This window comes from Ailuropoda melanoleuca, chromosome 5 (assembly GCF_002007445.2).
Source record: "Ailuropoda melanoleuca isolate Jingjing chromosome 5, ASM200744v2, whole genome shotgun sequence".
In the NCBI taxonomy this organism is placed as follows: Eukaryota; Metazoa; Chordata; class Mammalia; order Carnivora; family Ursidae; genus Ailuropoda; species Ailuropoda melanoleuca.
In genome coordinates, this window is record NC_048222.1 from 52721837 (window position 1) to 52738616 (window position 16780).

General features: G+C 39.0%; 1 protein-coding gene and 1 long non-coding RNA gene across 2 annotated transcripts in view; one reads left to right on the top strand and one right to left on the bottom strand.

Annotated features, from left to right (window-relative positions):
• WDR72 (WD repeat domain 72) overlaps nucleotides 1–16780 on the top strand; it is a 212792-nt gene that overhangs the window by 53900 nt on the left and 142112 nt on the right. Inside the window, exon 13 of the mRNA XM_019806345.2 lies at nucleotides 2330–2525. Within this exon, the coding sequence (XP_019661904.2) occupies nucleotides 2330–2525 (196 nt within the window). The remainder of the gene's footprint in view (nucleotides 1–2329; nucleotides 2526–16780) is intronic.
• Nucleotides 1–16780, bottom strand: part of LOC117802367 — a 481710-nt gene that overhangs the window by 14970 nt on the left and 449960 nt on the right. The window contains exons 7-9 of the long non-coding RNA XR_004625626.1: nucleotides 2624–2772; nucleotides 2289–2508; nucleotides 1802–2184 (exon numbers count right to left, since the gene is read on the bottom strand). This is a non-coding gene — a long non-coding RNA (uncharacterized LOC117802367). The remainder of the gene's footprint in view (nucleotides 1–1801; nucleotides 2185–2288; nucleotides 2509–2623; nucleotides 2773–16780) is intronic.

Here is a 16780-nt window from a genome sequence, read left to right on the forward strand (position 1 = left end):
TTTTTATGAATTCCTTTCTAATCTTTCTATGCATTATTGTTATTACAGCTTACAAACTAATTTGAATCTAAAGCAAAGATTTTGTCAATTCGTGGCTTTACAAAATCCAATTAATTTTTTTCTTTTTTTTCCCCCTAATTCTATACCTTAATCTTAGTGGAAAATAAAAAGTAATAGACGCTCAATGTAGAAGCAATTCAAGTATGTAGGGATCTATAAATTAGAAAATAATGTTTGCCTTGAAAATTTACTTTTATAATACTATTGATAGTGACATTTTCTTAAATAGGTTTTTGTTTGCTGTCTTTCATTTGTTTGACAGATAACCAGCTTTAACACATTTCTGAACATCTGCCTCGTGCAGACCAAAAGGAAATACTTTCAGATACAATTTCCGCATGTAATATAAACTTAAATTCAGCTTCCAGAAAGCTGACATCTTTGTTAAAATATGAACAATCAACTTTGGAGTTTCCTGAGTTTGTCAATCAGTTGATTGACTTGCCAAAATTATTTCTCTATAATAATAACCAAAAAAAATTAGCTGCAAAGGAAACTTAGAGAAAACTTACAATGTATTTTTGTAGTAAGACATAATGAAAGAAATATTTCAGTAACACAAATGATTAGACAGATCAGTGAAACAAAGTTAAGAGACTTAAAAAAAAGACTTTCATATGGTGATTTGGGATACTTTGATATGTCTTTTACTCCTGAAGTTCCCTCCTTTTTTTTTTTTTTCATATATATTTGAAATTTTTTTTCCTCAAAGCTCCAGGACAGTAGTCAAATCCTGACCCCTTTTACTTCTGCCTCAGTCATACATGACTTAACTCCAAACCAAGTGAAATAAAAAAGGAGTATTGAAAGGGCATAAGAGGCAATATTTTAGATGTACAAAACAAACCACTACAGTAAGGACCCAGTGAAATTTGAACTTAAATTCAGAAACCCCTAACCCAAGAGTCTGTTTTCTGTGATTGCTCCTTTCTCTTGCTTCTTCCTGTAACCTCTTTTAGCTTTTCAGTTTCAAATGCATAGAAAAGAGAATCTGATTGGCCCAGTGTGGGTCTCCAGTGTGTATCAACCTCTGGCTGTTGAATCTGTGTTCGCGTGTGACGTGTATGTTTGCACGTTGTCTGTGTGTCTCCATTTCCTGAAGTACCTGGGGCTCTCTGTTCTAGGGGCTGTGAGTTCTGCAGGCTGTCTAGGAGGTGGTAGTGGGGGGGGCAACGCCGTCTGCCCTATCCTACAAGTCCAGGCTCCCCATATAGCACACCTGCCATTTGGTGGTATGTTTTTTCCCCCTCAGGATTTCTGTAGTCTCCTTAGAACAAATTAGGACAAATAACTTGCTCCCCAGCACCCCACAGAAAGAGCTCAGTAATGGGCACAGGGAGATTCTCAAGGGATCCCAACTGATGCTTTAAACATAGCACCTGAAATTCTGGCTATGTGCCCTCGTGAGAGTAGAAGCATCCACATAGCGGAGTGGTTAGAAAAGAAACAAAGACGTGGAAGAGCCCCTCCCTGCTCCCTCTCCTCCCTGCAGCCCCCCACCCACCCCCAACACGGGCTGACTAACACAGGGCCTTCTTGGTGAGGCACAGACCAGCCCTGTAAACTCCTCCCACATTAGCCTCACAGCACCCAGCATGGATGGTCTTTGTCCTAAACTGTGTTCAAGGTAACCACATGCTGACTTTTTAAAAAGTATCTTAAGAATCTTCGTCCTGGGAGCCTGTTTTTGGTCCTTGTATCTTTGAAGCTGTGCATTCAGTTGGAACTATCTAATGCTTACCTCTTTTAGATTGTGTCTACACTGAGTTTCCTGTTTGGATTAGAATCTGAATAGTTCTGGGAACAGCACCAAATCACATTCTGAGGCTTTAAGTGGAAAATATCAGCTCATGATACCCTTGGGCCTAAGCTTGTGTCTACAAATAGCTTCTTTTTGTGGCAACAAATTAGTTCTGGGGTTTATTTTATTCTGCATTATTTCCGATGTCTGCCTCACTGCCTGAATTTGCTGAGTGATGGTCAGGTCCTTCATTTATCTTATAAGTAGATTTGGCTTGGAATTCTCCTTTTTCACTTGTGTCTCTTGACTTTCCTAATGAGTTGTTGAGTTTAAAGTCCGCGTGGTGTTTAAAGCTCCTCTTCAGAGTGTTATATGAAGAAGTCCTGTAGAAAGCAGAAATGTCATTTTGTAAATGGTGTTTCAACAAAATATTTTTACGTTAGGGGAAAAAATAGGATTTAAGGAAAGCATTTGACTATTTACTTACAAATAACACTTTGTTTTGTTTTTTGTTTTTTCCCCCCACAGCTAAGAAGTGACCAGGTCATCTGCTGTGTGTGCAGTGACCATTCCGTGGCTCTCCTTCACCTTGAGGGGAAGAGGTACCTCTTGCATGCCCGCAAGCACCTTTTCCCTGTGAGGATGATAAAATGGCACCCGGTTGAGAATTTTTTAATCGTTGGATGTGCAGATGACTCCGCTTACATCTGGGAAATTGAAACAGGTAAATTAGAATTTCACCCCTTTCATTTTTTACCTCTTTGTGCATCAAAGCATTGGGCTAGGCGGAGAGTTCCAGAGAATACGTGGTGACCACCTTACCTGCTTTAACCCTTTGGTTGGGCTGCATTTAATGGCTTTGGTTGAAGGTGTGTGTGGAAAAGAAAACACAATGGCCCAAGACAGATCTTGACCAACTGATGATTAGCTGACAGAGCAGTGCGCAGGAATGAGCCGGATATTTCTGGAAGCTAAAAATAAAAACATAAGTTATCTACTTTAATTATTAACAAGAGAGAAATTTAGTGTCCTACTAGTCTCAAATTATCATTAAATTCTGCCTTCTTCAGCATACTCACCATCTCAGCAACATTTTGAGCTAATTGATGATCAGTAATAATGGAATATAATTAATTACAAAACTCCAAAAAGTTGAGTCAGGGAAACTGAAAACTGAGTGGCTCAAGTGAACTTTTGATGTCATAGTATAGAGAATGTACAGTGTGAACGGTGGAGTTTTCAAAAAAGTTTTACCCTGTAATTTAAGATTGAGAGTAACACCTTTCCGGCAGATGCTGGAACTTATCAAACACGCAAGGTAATTAATGAACGTGAGTCAGGGGAGTGCGTCTGAGAGTACATTTTACTGAAACCCTTGCATGATTTTTATTGATTAATCAGTGGTGGTTTTATGTTGGGTGTTATTAACAGACTGGATAGTTTATAATATTATAGTTTAGAGTCATACTTCACCAAAATAATTGCTATTTTCTTTACATTTGACTTTTGTGTGTTAATGACGACGACTAATGTACTGGTGTGTGGAGGGTGCCGTGTGATTACGCCTTGCAGTGTACCTTCCTTTACAGCTTTGATGGCCTTCCATGTTCACTTCCCATTAGCTTATCACAACTTCTGGGGTAGGTGGAAGAGGTTTTATTCCCCATTTTATTGATGAGGCATTTGTAACTCTGGTTTGTAAGTGCACAAGATTGCATTGCTAGTAAGAGGCCAACCAGTAGAAGGGCCCCATCTTTTTTTGCACGATATGCACAAAATTAGGAGAGTTTTAGAATTCTTAGGTAATCTATCAACCTGAGTGACAATTGAGTATAATGGATACAATGAGATCTAAAGCCTGGGCTTGCTTCCAGGACCTGCTAACAAAGGCTGGCCTCCGGCAAGCAGCTTGGCTTCACCACATGTCAATCTCTTCATCTATGAAATGGGAGTAATGACACCACCTTCCTGTCAGGATTAAATCAACTAATACTGACCATGCTCGTAAACAGTGCCTACAGGTCCTATGCCCTCAATAATAGTTAACTACTATTAATATGATCAAAGAACACAGCAAAATCTTGACTTCCGCTTCTGGAGTCCAAGTCTGTAAAACACATAAATGTGTGCAGTTGCATTGTTTGCAATTGTGAAATTGTGAAGAATTGCTAATCAGACGTACTTTTCCTAGAAAATCAAATCTAGTGAGAACAAAGAAATAGCTGGGCACTGACAAATGTTAACAGTTCCATTGCCCCATCGGGATACCTCTCAGCCTATGCAACTTTTTACTTACGTATTTTTTGATGGGGTGGGCAGTAAAGGAGGGAAGCCAAACCACCAGTACTTTTTTCTTAAGATTTTACTTATTTGAGGGGCGCCTGGGTGGCACAGCGGTTAAGCGTCTGCCTTCGGCTCAGGGCGTGATCCCGGCGTTATGGAATCGAGCCCCACATCAGGCTCTTCCGCTATGAGCCTGCTTCTTCCTCTCCCATTCCCCCTGCTTGTGTTCCCTCTCTCGCTGGCTGTCTCTATCTCTGTCAAATAAATAAATAAAATCTTAAAAAAAAAAAAGATTTTACTTATTTGAGAGAGATCAAGAGAGCGAGAGCGCACGGGAACGGTGGGGAGGGGCAGCGAGAGACATTGAAGGAAACTCCCCGCTGAGCAGGAAGCCTAACCTGGGGCTGGATCCCATGACCCTGAGGTCATGACTTGAGCCAAAGGAAGATGCTTAACCAACTGAGCCAGCCAAGAGCTCCAACCACTAGTACTTCTTGAACCTGTATTTATTCCCACGTGGTCTTTTAATTTTATCATTTATTTTTATACTCCCCAGTCCATAACCAAATATTGTAGAACATTTGAAAAATACAGAGAAAAATAAAAACAAATAATCCTGTCCCACTTCCTAAAGATACTGCTATTAATATTTTGATCTACTTTCTGTCAGACATCTTTCTATGTCAATAAATAGATGCCAAAATTGTGTTTCAGTCATGGTCTTGGCAGAAAATTGAATTTAACCCAGGTGGGTCAAATGAAGAGACTTTAACAAAAGGGCTACGTATAAGGGTGTGGATAGGACTTAGGAATGAGAAGGAATGGATAGCGAGGCACCCATCACCCAGACACTGGTAGTATCAGGAAGCTCTCACCACTTGCCTAGGGCTGAAGCAAAAAGAGGAGAAAATAGTGTTAGTGGCCCTGTGTGAGAGTGGAAACCCTCCCTGAAGTCATGGAAGAGAAACAGCTCCTCCCAGAGATGCAAGACTGAGACAAAGAAAGAGTTGGAAGAAATTATTTTCTGTGTCCTTCTGCAATCACCTTTATTAGTTTGATCCAAGTGGAAGTCAGAGAGGAAGGACATTCAGTTCTAGGCATTAGCCAGGGGCACGGAGCGGACGCAGAGAAGCAGGGAAAGGGTGGAGTGGGTGGTCAGATGGACAATAATTGGCATCGTGGTCATTATGGACACATCATACTTTAACTCAGGAATCTTCTGTAGTTGGTTACACACATTTTTCCTATAAAGTTTGTTTTGGAATTTCCATATCAGATAGTGCATACATGTTTAGTGCCAATTTAAACTCTAAAATATTTATTTCAAATGAGGCTGCGAGGCTGTTTATCAATGCTTTATAAACAACCTTAACTCAACCTGCGATGGAATGTATAATGGTGAAAATGTTACTGATAATTATGGAAACGCCTTCACATTTGTGATGTGCCTCTTCAGTTTTTTAAAACGTCATCCCATTAGGAATTTCATTTGAACCCCCCAGCACTGTGCCCGTGGGTGGCATCCTGACTTTCCTCCCCATTTACCATGGTCATACTTTTTTGGATAAATTTATGCTGTTCCTTTTTAGTCTGTGTCTGCTTTGTTTCAGGTTGCCTTTAACCTCTGCAGTTGCAGTTCTGTTTAGAATTGAATGAACTACTTTTTCTTTCCCTAGCTGAATTTCATCTGGCTAAGATACTACCATCACATTTACTGTGCTAGATTTCTGTTTCATCCTCTTCCTGTAGAAGTGGGAAAATCCAGCATCAGGAAGCTTTTCCATTTGTAGTTTTATTCATTTAGAGGAAAAATACCAACTAAGACCCAAACAATGAGGCTGAGAAGAGGCTGTGAGGCTGTAGAATGTGCTTGCTCACTGATGTGCCTGGCACATGGATAAATGAATGAATGAATGAATGAACACAAATTTTCTCGGACCTTAGTAAAACGAGTTCACCTTAACATTGGCCCATGTAGTGGCTCTTAGATCATGGACGGCCAACCGGAAGTAGAGCCTTGGCTTTTTCCTCCAAGTCACCCCGCGGGTTTCTGGAGCTCATGGGGCCTGTCTCATCGCCTCAGGTATAAGTCCGTGTATTTTCTACTCCAGGCCATTTTTCCAGGGTTTTTCCTTCTAGCTTTGCTAGAAGTTTCGAACTTTGTTTCGTATGTGAACAGACCCTCTCCCTGCTCCATTTCTCCAGCACTCTGCCTCCTCTGATTACGTGAAGGAGGGATACATTGACACTGAGGCATCTTTCAGCACTAGAACAACCCTAGAGCTCATAGAAAGAAAATAGGAGGTATCAGTGGGATACGGATTTGCAGGAAAGGGGCCTAGAATGAAAAGGCGGGGGAAGGGGAATGAAGCTAACAAGTAATTAATTCTCAGCTGTGCCAAAAGCCCGCTTTGGTGGAAGGTTGGGGTGTGGGTTATAAGTCAGTCCCTGCGCCACCTTCCCCAAATGTGGAAGATAGAATATGAGACTTCATCCGTGTTTCACAATACTTAAAACAGCCTATTCTCACTTTATTGATGAGATTTACTTATTCATTTAATTACTTTTTTGGGTAGAATGCACAAGTGTATTCTAGAGCCACGTAGCCCATGCCTATTTTATCTTGCAGTCGTAAGACGTGGGACAGGAGGCATGGTCAGATGCATGCCAGGGTAAAGTTTTGGATCTCAGGTGGGCGTGCTCATCTCCTGGGACAGGCAAACAACCGAAGCAGAGAAGTATTTATGTAACAGCGCAGGCCCTCATCTGGCTAAAAATGCAGCGCTGCCAGGTTGGGAATGATGAGGGCATCTAGTTTCTCTTATTGATTTGCCGGATGTCCCATGATGTTTAGGCCTGATTAGGAAGGGAAAAAATTGGAGATGTCATTTTGATTAATATTTGAGCTCCCGCAATGTGTTTGGCACTGACAACTCTGGGCGGCTTTGTCACCCTCATTGCTGTGAGACACAATAGGGATAATGTAATACTGATTTTTTCCCCCTAAAATACACACCAGAAATAAATCTCAGCTCTGAGCTCATTATTCTTTTAAGAATTGAATTTAAAATAATTCTGAGGACTTTTCTGTTCACTGTGCTGGATTTACATAGCAGAAGACTCGTGTAATGAATTTCTCACGTGTTACTAATAAAACAGTTGTTTTATTGAAGGTCTTCTGTTAAGCTTATGGCCTGGTTGTGAAATATGCCATATTAAGCAATTTGTGTGTGTGTGTATGTGTGTGTATTTGTATGTCGCACATGTGCGTGTACGTGAAAATGAAGCCTTACGTGCTTGAAAATGAAACTCTCGGTAAGATAGATCAGAAAAACTTCTTCTGTAAAGAACTGGATCATGAAGTTTTTAAGCTTTGTGGGCCACATAAGCTCTTTTGCAACTATCAAGCTCTTCCCTTGTGGCACAGGAGAAGCCATAGACAATATAGAAAGGAGTTGGTGAGGCTGTGTTCCAATAGAACTTGATTTACAAAAGCAGGCAGCAGGCTGGATTTGCCCTGCAGTGTGCTTTATAGACTTCTAAGAATGATTGCAGTTCTTTTTAACAATCATGATTTTCATAATAACTCATGCTAAAGCAGTTTATATTTTTAATCCATTAAACCACACTAACTGTATGGTTACACTCATTTTGCTGGTGAAGAGATGGAACACAGAGATTTTTTTTTTTGAGCCTGAAGGTGCCCAGCTTAGGTAGAGGACACCTGCACTAGGGTGCGTGTCTCTTTTTGGTTTGTTTTCCACTGTACACATGAACACTTCTTGCAGATGGAGGTCAGCTTTTGAGACTGTCAAACAGTCTAGATTCTAACAGAATCAGATAAGGAAAGCTCTGAGAAGAAAAGAAATGGCTGCCAGGAAACCTGCTGACGCTCTCCTGAAGGAGAGGGTCTTGGGCTATCTCTCAGAGCTCGGCTCTCGATTTACACACAGTTCTAACAGTTCTGGGCATCTGATTTCTCAGATGACGGATTAGAAACAGCCAATTGCGAGGAGCAGTTAGTGGCAGGCACTCTGAGAGCAGCAGCAACAGCTGATGGGAAGGAAGGAGAGGCGAACCTGTGAATCCCTGCTTAGGGTAGTCTTTCCTGCGCTCATGGGAAGATAGTTACCCCCCAAAACGCTGAAATGGTTTCCCTTGTTCAGGAAGCTCTTAGATATGCCTGCACGGGTTATGGGCAGCTGCCAGTCCATTTCCCATGCCTCCGGCTAGGGAGGTGGGCACTCCTTGCTACAGGAAGACTATTTAAAGGTATTACATATATGGTGGGATTGCAGTCCTGAGGAAATCTAAGAAGTGGTGTACAGCCTGGAGTTGAAGGGGGACCGAAGTCTTTGGCCAGTGACTGGGTAGAACTCAGGGTCCACGTGAGTCTATTTTTATTCATTTCTTCCTGTTTCTGCTCAGGTAATCTGAGCCCTGCGACCTTGGGCAGGAAGCTTTACTCCAAGAGCCTGGCCTGAGGACCCAGCCTCTGGTCATGACTTGGTTTCTGTGGGAAAACACATTTTGAGTTTTAAAACAACTATCTTATAAACAGACCATTGGAACAAAGCCTATGCATATGAAATTAAGGAAGTCAGGAAGAAGACAATACATTTCAGAGTTAATTTTACCACAGGTGTTAAATTTTCTTTCTTAATTTCATTTTCTTAGTGAAATTAGTACCAGTTAGTTAGAAAATTATTTAGTCTATTATACCATATAAATGAAGCATTTATTCTTTTGTGGCTTTACATAGTCTTAAAAAAGAAAAATTTTAAAATAAAGCTATCAAGAAAGTTAAGGTTTTTGTCAAGTAATAGCGAATAGGCCATATTTTTAGAAAATATCTAGCATTTAATCCTCTACTATAGATCTGAATTTGCTTTAATTGTTTAGAGTGAGGGATATACAGATGAATGCTGGGCACAGATTCCCAGAAATGCACAGTCATATTTTCTCCAGTAGAATAAAATCTTGTGGTTAAATTCTTATTTTGCTATACCAAAATATCACACAAGGTTATTACATGGAAAAGTCTTTTTCCAGCCCGCGAGTATTGCCTTGTTGCCTTTATCTGTAGTATACGCTGTATAAAATTAAAAAAAAATAATTCTACTAGTTACCAACCATACCTTTCTGAAGGACAGTTTTGCTTGATTTTCTCATCAAGATCACCTCTCTGTAGGGACAGGTGCCTTGTCAGCACAACCAGAGGATGACCTTCATTATGTGCGTGTTAAAGGTAGATTTTGGGTATGCAGCATCCGGCAGGTAATTGTCTGCCCAGTATGTTATTTTCTCAAAGCCACGTTATTTTGTTGTGGTAGATTACAGATGGAACCCTCTTGGGATGATTGTTTTTAGAAAAGAAAAATAGGATACATTAAAGCACAGGATGGGATTTTTCCTACATCACCTTTTCCAAGCCCTTTTCTTCTTTATTATAATAATTACTGATGTTATTACTCAACATGTATTTTTAGTTTGCTGCCTATTTTTTGAATCTTTATTTCTTCCTCTTTGGCCCCCGTTATCACAGCTACACTATAATTTGAGATTTTGACTCATGGGATATTGTGTGTATGTGTGTGCATGTGTGTGTGCATATGTATATCCATGTGTATGTACATACTTGTGTATATGAACTTTGTTTACAGGTTAACTACTGAATGTTTGCTCAGTTGTCAGAGTTCAATGTCTTAAGTGGGAATTAGCATCCGGAGGGGTTATGATCCTGAGCCCTGGGATTCAGACTGCTACATCTGAATTCTTATTCTGCCCTTTCCAATCTATATTACCTCAGTCCACTTTGAATTCCTCAAAGACTCACCATCTCTTCATAGCAGTTAGCACTAGATAAGTATTATCTGTACTTATTACAAATCCTTCATATATTAACAGGTTGCATTTATGACTCATTATTCACTCCTAATGTATCAAATGAATGTTATTGCCCAATATTTAGAGACAGTAGATTCTGCCTCTGTTAATTTGTTCACTCTTTGGCAAATCACTAAATTAAATTGATCAGAGCCTTCGTTTCCTCATGGTGATGGTGATGATGATGACACTTAATGTTGCAGAAAAGATGTAAGACTTTATGTGAGAATACTGGCTTTATTTTTATTAATTTTACTAATTTATTAATTTATTATTTTTATTAATTAACTATGTGTTCATATATTACAAATACATATATACATGCACATGTATGTATGTATATACATATACAAATATATTTGCATACATACAAGCATATATGTGTATGTGTATACACACCTACATATACACACACCACATGGTTGCTCTAATAAAAAAGAAACTACAGCAACAGATGAAAAATAATAAATGGGACTTCATAAAAATTAAAACTTTTGTGCATCAAGGGACATTATCAAGAATGTGAAAAGACAGGGACGCCTGGGTGGCTCAGTCGGTTAAGTGTCTGCCTTCAGCTCAGGTCATGATCCCAGGGACCTAGGATGGAGTCCTGCGTTGGGCTCCTTGCTCAGCAGGGAACCTGCTTCTCCCTCTGCCTATTGCTACCCCTGCTTGTGCGCTCGCTCTCTCTTTGACAAATAAATGAAATCTTTAAAAAAAAAAAAAAAAGAATGTGAAAAGACAGCCTGTAGAATGGGGAAAATTATTTGCAAATTATATATTGGATAAGGTTTTAATATCCAGAATATATAAAGAACTCTTACAGCACAACAAAAAGACAGGCAGCCCAATTTTAAAAAGGAAGAAGAAATCAAATAAATATTTCTTTAAGGAAGCTATGCACCGACAAGCACATGAAAAGATTTCAACATCATTATCCATCAGGGAAATGCAAATCAAAATCACAATGAGATACCACTTTACACTTACTAGGATGCTTATAATAAAAAAAAAAAAAGGAAAAGAAAAATAGCAGCGTTTCCCAAGGATACAGAGAAATAAGGACCCTAGTATATTGCCGGCGGGAATATAAAATGGTACGCCCGTGTAAAAAACAGTTGGGCAGTATTTCAAAAAGTTGAACATAAAAGTACCATATGAACCAGAAATTTCACTCCTAGGTAAACCCCCAAGAGAAATGAAAATGTATGTGCACTCAGAAACTTGAGCATGAATGTTCTTAAGATCATTAATAGCCAAAAAGTGGAAATAACCCAAATGTCCATCAGTGGATGAATGGATATACAAATTATGGTACACACACATAATGAAATATTATTCCACCCTAAAAAGGAATGTAGTACTGATACATACCACAGTTTGGATGAACCTCAGAAACCTCATGCTCAGCGAAAGAAGCCAGACACAAAAGATCACATAGTATATGGTTCATTTTAGATGAAGTACCCTGAAGAAACAAATCCATGGAGATGGAAAGCGGATTACTGGTTGCCAGGAGATGAGGGGAGAGGGCTTTGGGGAGGGATGGGTTACTTAATGGGTAGGGAATATTCCTCAGAGGTGATGAAAAGTCTTGAAACTAGAGAGAGTCACTGTTTGCACAACATTGGGAATGCACTAAGTGCCACCAGCTTGTACACTTTGAAATAGTTCACTGTATGTTATGTCAATTTCAGCTCAATCGAAAGAAAAAACAAATACAGAAAGTATAAAGAAGACATCTTGAAGATTCAAGCAACAGAATCCCAACCCTTGCAGATAATCATTATGAACAGTTAATATATTACACTTCAAATATTTTATTCCTTCACATATTAATGTATACAGAGACATGCTTATATTTATTTTCATATCATGTGAGTCTCTTGGAAGGCATTATCCACTTACTAGTTCATTATTTTCAGTAATAACAAAACACCCTGGGAGGTGTAGCAGGGAGCTTTAGAAAGCTGCTTCCCTTCACTTGCTCCACAATCCACAAATCCCTTTTTAAAGGGAATGCTAAATGAAATGAAGCGTTTCTTCCCACTTTGAATGTAGGGAACACTTCACAGCAGTATTAGTAAGACTTGTGACATTGTCAGCAATAGACATCACAGATATTTTCATATCCTGTCATGATTGTCACTGGTCTCTCGAAGTACCATCTATGTTTACCACTGCTGTAACCTTTTAGGCACACCACTAGCTCTTGTCATTTCATGCATGAATAAAGAAGCATATGAGCTTGGTTTTTAATACATTCTGAAGATTGCATTTCAATATAACTGATATCCTTTATAATCTTATGTATTTTATTTTTGACATTTTAAGCCAATATCGTGAAAAAGGGCTGGTTCACTGGTTTTCCCCAGACTGCTGAAGGGGTTCATGACATGAAAAAAGTTAAGGCTGTCTGCTAGTCTGAAAGATTTTTAATGTGGGGTGCACTGAAGTTGCTCAATGGTAGCAGTACAGTTGGGGAGCATAGGTAGATATCTGATACATGCCCCCCCCCACACACACATATGACTGAAGAGAGGCATAGGAGTCTCGTTGCATGTTTTTTTTACTTTGATATAAAGCCTCGTTAGACACTCTTACATGCATGCATGTACACACACACGCACGTGATTGCATGTTCACCCCCCCACACCATACACACACACACACACACTCACACACACAGTGTAGTCTTCTATAATTCCATCTAGTGAACATAGACCTCTAGTTTGGTGAAGTTCTATAAATGTTAATTTGCTCTTAAAAGTTCACAGTTTTTCAAAGTGAGGAAATTCCATGGATATAGACAAATTCAAGAGAAAAGTTACCTACATGAGGTAGTTTCTCCTGTGCCGTTTAAAATCTACATACCACACTGAAAGGTTACTAACAAAATAAACACAAGTATTTTTTCCCCAAATTTAGATTTGCTTCCTGCTCAATCCTTATTAGCTATAAATATTTGAACAATTACCTAAATTTTATTACAGAATTATACTTCACATGAACATGGTTTTCTGTTATTTTGAGACAGCCTGACATTTTTTAAATTCTACTTTATATGATTAATGGTTATCTGATAAAACATACACAGGTATTTGTGTGGATGTATGTACGTGTGTGTGCATTTATTCAGCCCACCTTTTTTTTTTTTTTAATCTGGCATGTTAATATGTATTAGGCCTATTGTGATATTTGCAGGATATCTTTGGAACATTTTGTATGCTCAGAAACAAATATAAAAATCAATAGAATCTCATTCAAATGATAAACCTAAATACTTTTTTCTCTTAAATTTACTTTCACCAATTAAGTCCTACCCTCCGCTGCCTTATTGTTTCCTTTGTCAATTACTATCTTCCTGGGGTTACTTAAGTAAAGGAAATACTTGCTATCATCACTTGTACCTGATTCCTGCATTCTGATTCACTGTTGGATCACGTGCTGGTAGGTTATGTTTGTTACGTATCTGAATTAAATCTTCTCAGGGGCTTATTCTACAGCAGCAGAAAGAGGAACATATCAGGATGACTGCTCTGTGGTTCCTCCTTCACTTGGCCCTTCTGCAAGCGTTTTATGTGGACACTCCGAACGTTAGTGCGTTTCACAGCTGCCATATTTGGCGAAATAAACCCAAAGGAGCCATCTGCCCCTCCTCATGCTGCCTCTTTTCAATTCCCTAGCAACTTCCCAGTAGCCAGCTGCCACAGAAATGATTGGAAAAGCAAGACTCAGTGGACTGTAATGATTGTTATTCTCTGGGAGAGTAGGTTCTCTGATTTGGCTGAAAGATAAAGGATATCGGATGCACTTTATTCATCTGAATGTATCAATAATATCCAACTTCTACCACTAACTTACTTGTTAGGATTTGATGGGAAGGGTCTCTCGTTCGTAGGGATGAATCAGGTGAAAACAAATCCAAAGGTCAAGTCCTTGGCTGGGAGTGGCAAGCAGAGAACTTGACTGTGGGAATGTCAGATTTGATCTCCTATGCTACAAAAAAGGTTGGTTGCTAATGTCAGCCTGCCAAAAAGGCCTGGGCATGGATTGGTCCACTATTTTCCCCAGTCCTGTTCACATTCACGTGCCTGTGTATTCCATTCCCATCTAGGTCTATGTGCCGAGAAGACAAAGAGCTTTTTGCAGCCACTTGGAAGCGTCAGAGTACTAGAAGCCCCACTAAGGGACACAGTATGTCATCATACAGTTAGTTCACCATTCAAGTTGGTAGCAAATTGTTTTTGTAAACTTAGTTAAATGATTTGGATAAAGTCTTTTATTTATCCATTTGGATAACGACTTTATCCAGATCATTTAACTAAATGATAAATCAGAGCTGAGAACATTTATGGGCTGGGACTCCAGGAAAAAAAATTGGAATAAGAAGATTTGACAAAACAATTTACTTCTAATCCATGATTTGCACTGGAGGTTTAACTTTTTTAATTATCACATTTTTCTTACTTTTAGAAGCATCATTTGTAAGTCTAGTTTGAAAACCCCATTGTTACATGTTCCTTATTTTATGTCTGTCATTTTAAAAAAAAATTATTATTTTCATTTCTTAAACCGTGATCATTTTCTCAAGATTGATCTATTCTTGAAGCTATCCATCATCAATGATTTTATAAAGGAAGTTGTGTTTTCTTTGAAGCACTGGTTTTAAAGGAATCCTTAGCACATTACAATTTAATTATAGATGGCATAGACAAAACAATCAGTAAAACTTGGGATTTGGAATTAGGTGACTTAGCTTACCTGTGTAGATATAAGGAGAAGTCAAATTCATGATGTGATACCCTACCTTATAGTAAACAGAGCATCCTAGCAACTCATCTCAGATATTATCTCTTTTGTTACTTCTGGTCTCTTAGCCACCAATTATTTTGAATACATCTCCATATTCTTTTTGCCACAATTTAAAATCTAAAAAGCTCTTAAAACAAAAGCACTTTTTTTTTATTAGTTTGTGATAAAGCAACAAAACCAAACCTTAACTTCTATGAGGTTATTTATTCCACTAAGTGTAAATATTCTTTTTTTTTTTTTACCTGCAGATAAATGACTTATTTGATTAGTGTCTGCTCTCCCAGACTCCCCTATAGCTGTTATACAATATACATATATGCATTATCTTATCTCTCCAAAATCTGGGAAATCCTGAATTCTAAAGCCTTATGGACTGACCTAAATGTTTTGGCAAGGAATTGTGAGCTTCTATTATCTTTGTCATTTTCCCCAGTGCTGTGTATACTCTGTGTCTTTGTTTTCTTGTCTCCCAGTTATTGAATGTACTTTAATCTGGCTTTTGTCTACACTGTTCCAATTGGAACTGTTCTTCTTGAGGTCCCCTAATTCCCAAGATAAATTGTCATCATCTGGGTGGCAGGTACCTGACTTGTCTGTAGTCACTGTCACCAGTGTCCTCCTTGTCTCTCCACCCTCAGCCTTACATGGCATCGTCTCCCCCTGATGGCCAACAGCCCCACTTTCTCACTGTGCTGATTCTGCGGCCCTCTTTATATTATTCCCTGGGTCTCTTCTCAGTGTACTTCTCCTTTTGTTTGTATTTTCCTTGGGCTGTCTTATCAACATAGATGCTTTTTTTGTGTGTGTGATAAAATACTTACAACATAAAATTTGCCATTTTAACAGTTTCTCAGTGCAAGGTTTAGTGGGATTAAGTACATACACATTATTGTGTGATTATCACCACCGTCTATTTCCAGAACTTTTTCATCTTCCCCAAATGAAACTCTGTACCCATTAAAAAAATAAGTCCCATTCCTTTCTCCCCTCAGCTCTTGGCAACCATCATTCTACTTTCTGTCTCTGTAAATTCTACTCATATAGGTGGACTCATACAATATTTTTGGTTGTTTTTTGTTTTTTGTGACTGGCTAATTTCACTTAGCATAGTGTCCTCAGGCTCACCCATGCTATAACACCTGTCAGAACACTCTCTCTTTTTAAGGCTGCATAATGTTCCATTGTTGTCTAATTTAGAATCTAATTCTAATTCACTGAGTTAGGAAGGCAATGGCTGATGCCAGAAGACCTATCTATATTCTGTAAGACTGCTTCCATGCTTTATATATATAACATAATACTACACAACCATAAAAAAGGATATCATGCTATTTGTCACAACATGAATGGACATAGAGGGTATTATGCTATGTGAAATAAGTCAGACTGAGAAAAACAAATACCACACGGTTTCACTCACATGTAGAATTTAAAAAAAAAAAGAGCAACCAACAAAAAGCAGAATCAGACCTATAAATACACGGAACAAACTGATAGTTGCCATAGGAGAGGGAGGTGAGGAGATGAGCAGAATGCGTGAAGGGGAATGGGAGAGCCAGGCCTCCAGTTAGGAATAAGTCATAGGACTAAAAGGTGCAACACAGAGAATATAATCAAAGATATTGTAATCGGGGGCGCCTGGGTGGCACAGCGGTTAAGCGTCTGCCTTCGGCTCAGGGCGTTNTGTTGTATGGTATCAGATGGTAGCTACATTTGTAGTGAGTTTAGCATAGTGTATAATCTTGCCCAGTCACTATGTTGTACACCTGAAACTAATGTAACATTGTATGTAAACTGTACTCAAATTAAAAAAAAAAATGCTCTGGCTAAAGAAGGAAAAGGGGATGGTTCTAAAGAGTTAGGAACCCACCAAAGACCCCTGGCTATGTAAGAAACCTAAACAGCCCGTTCTGTGAAAGTTCTAGTCAGTAATCCCAAAGGGTGGTACTATTTCCTGGGCCCAATACTATCAACAGTGTCTAGTGATGAACTTGG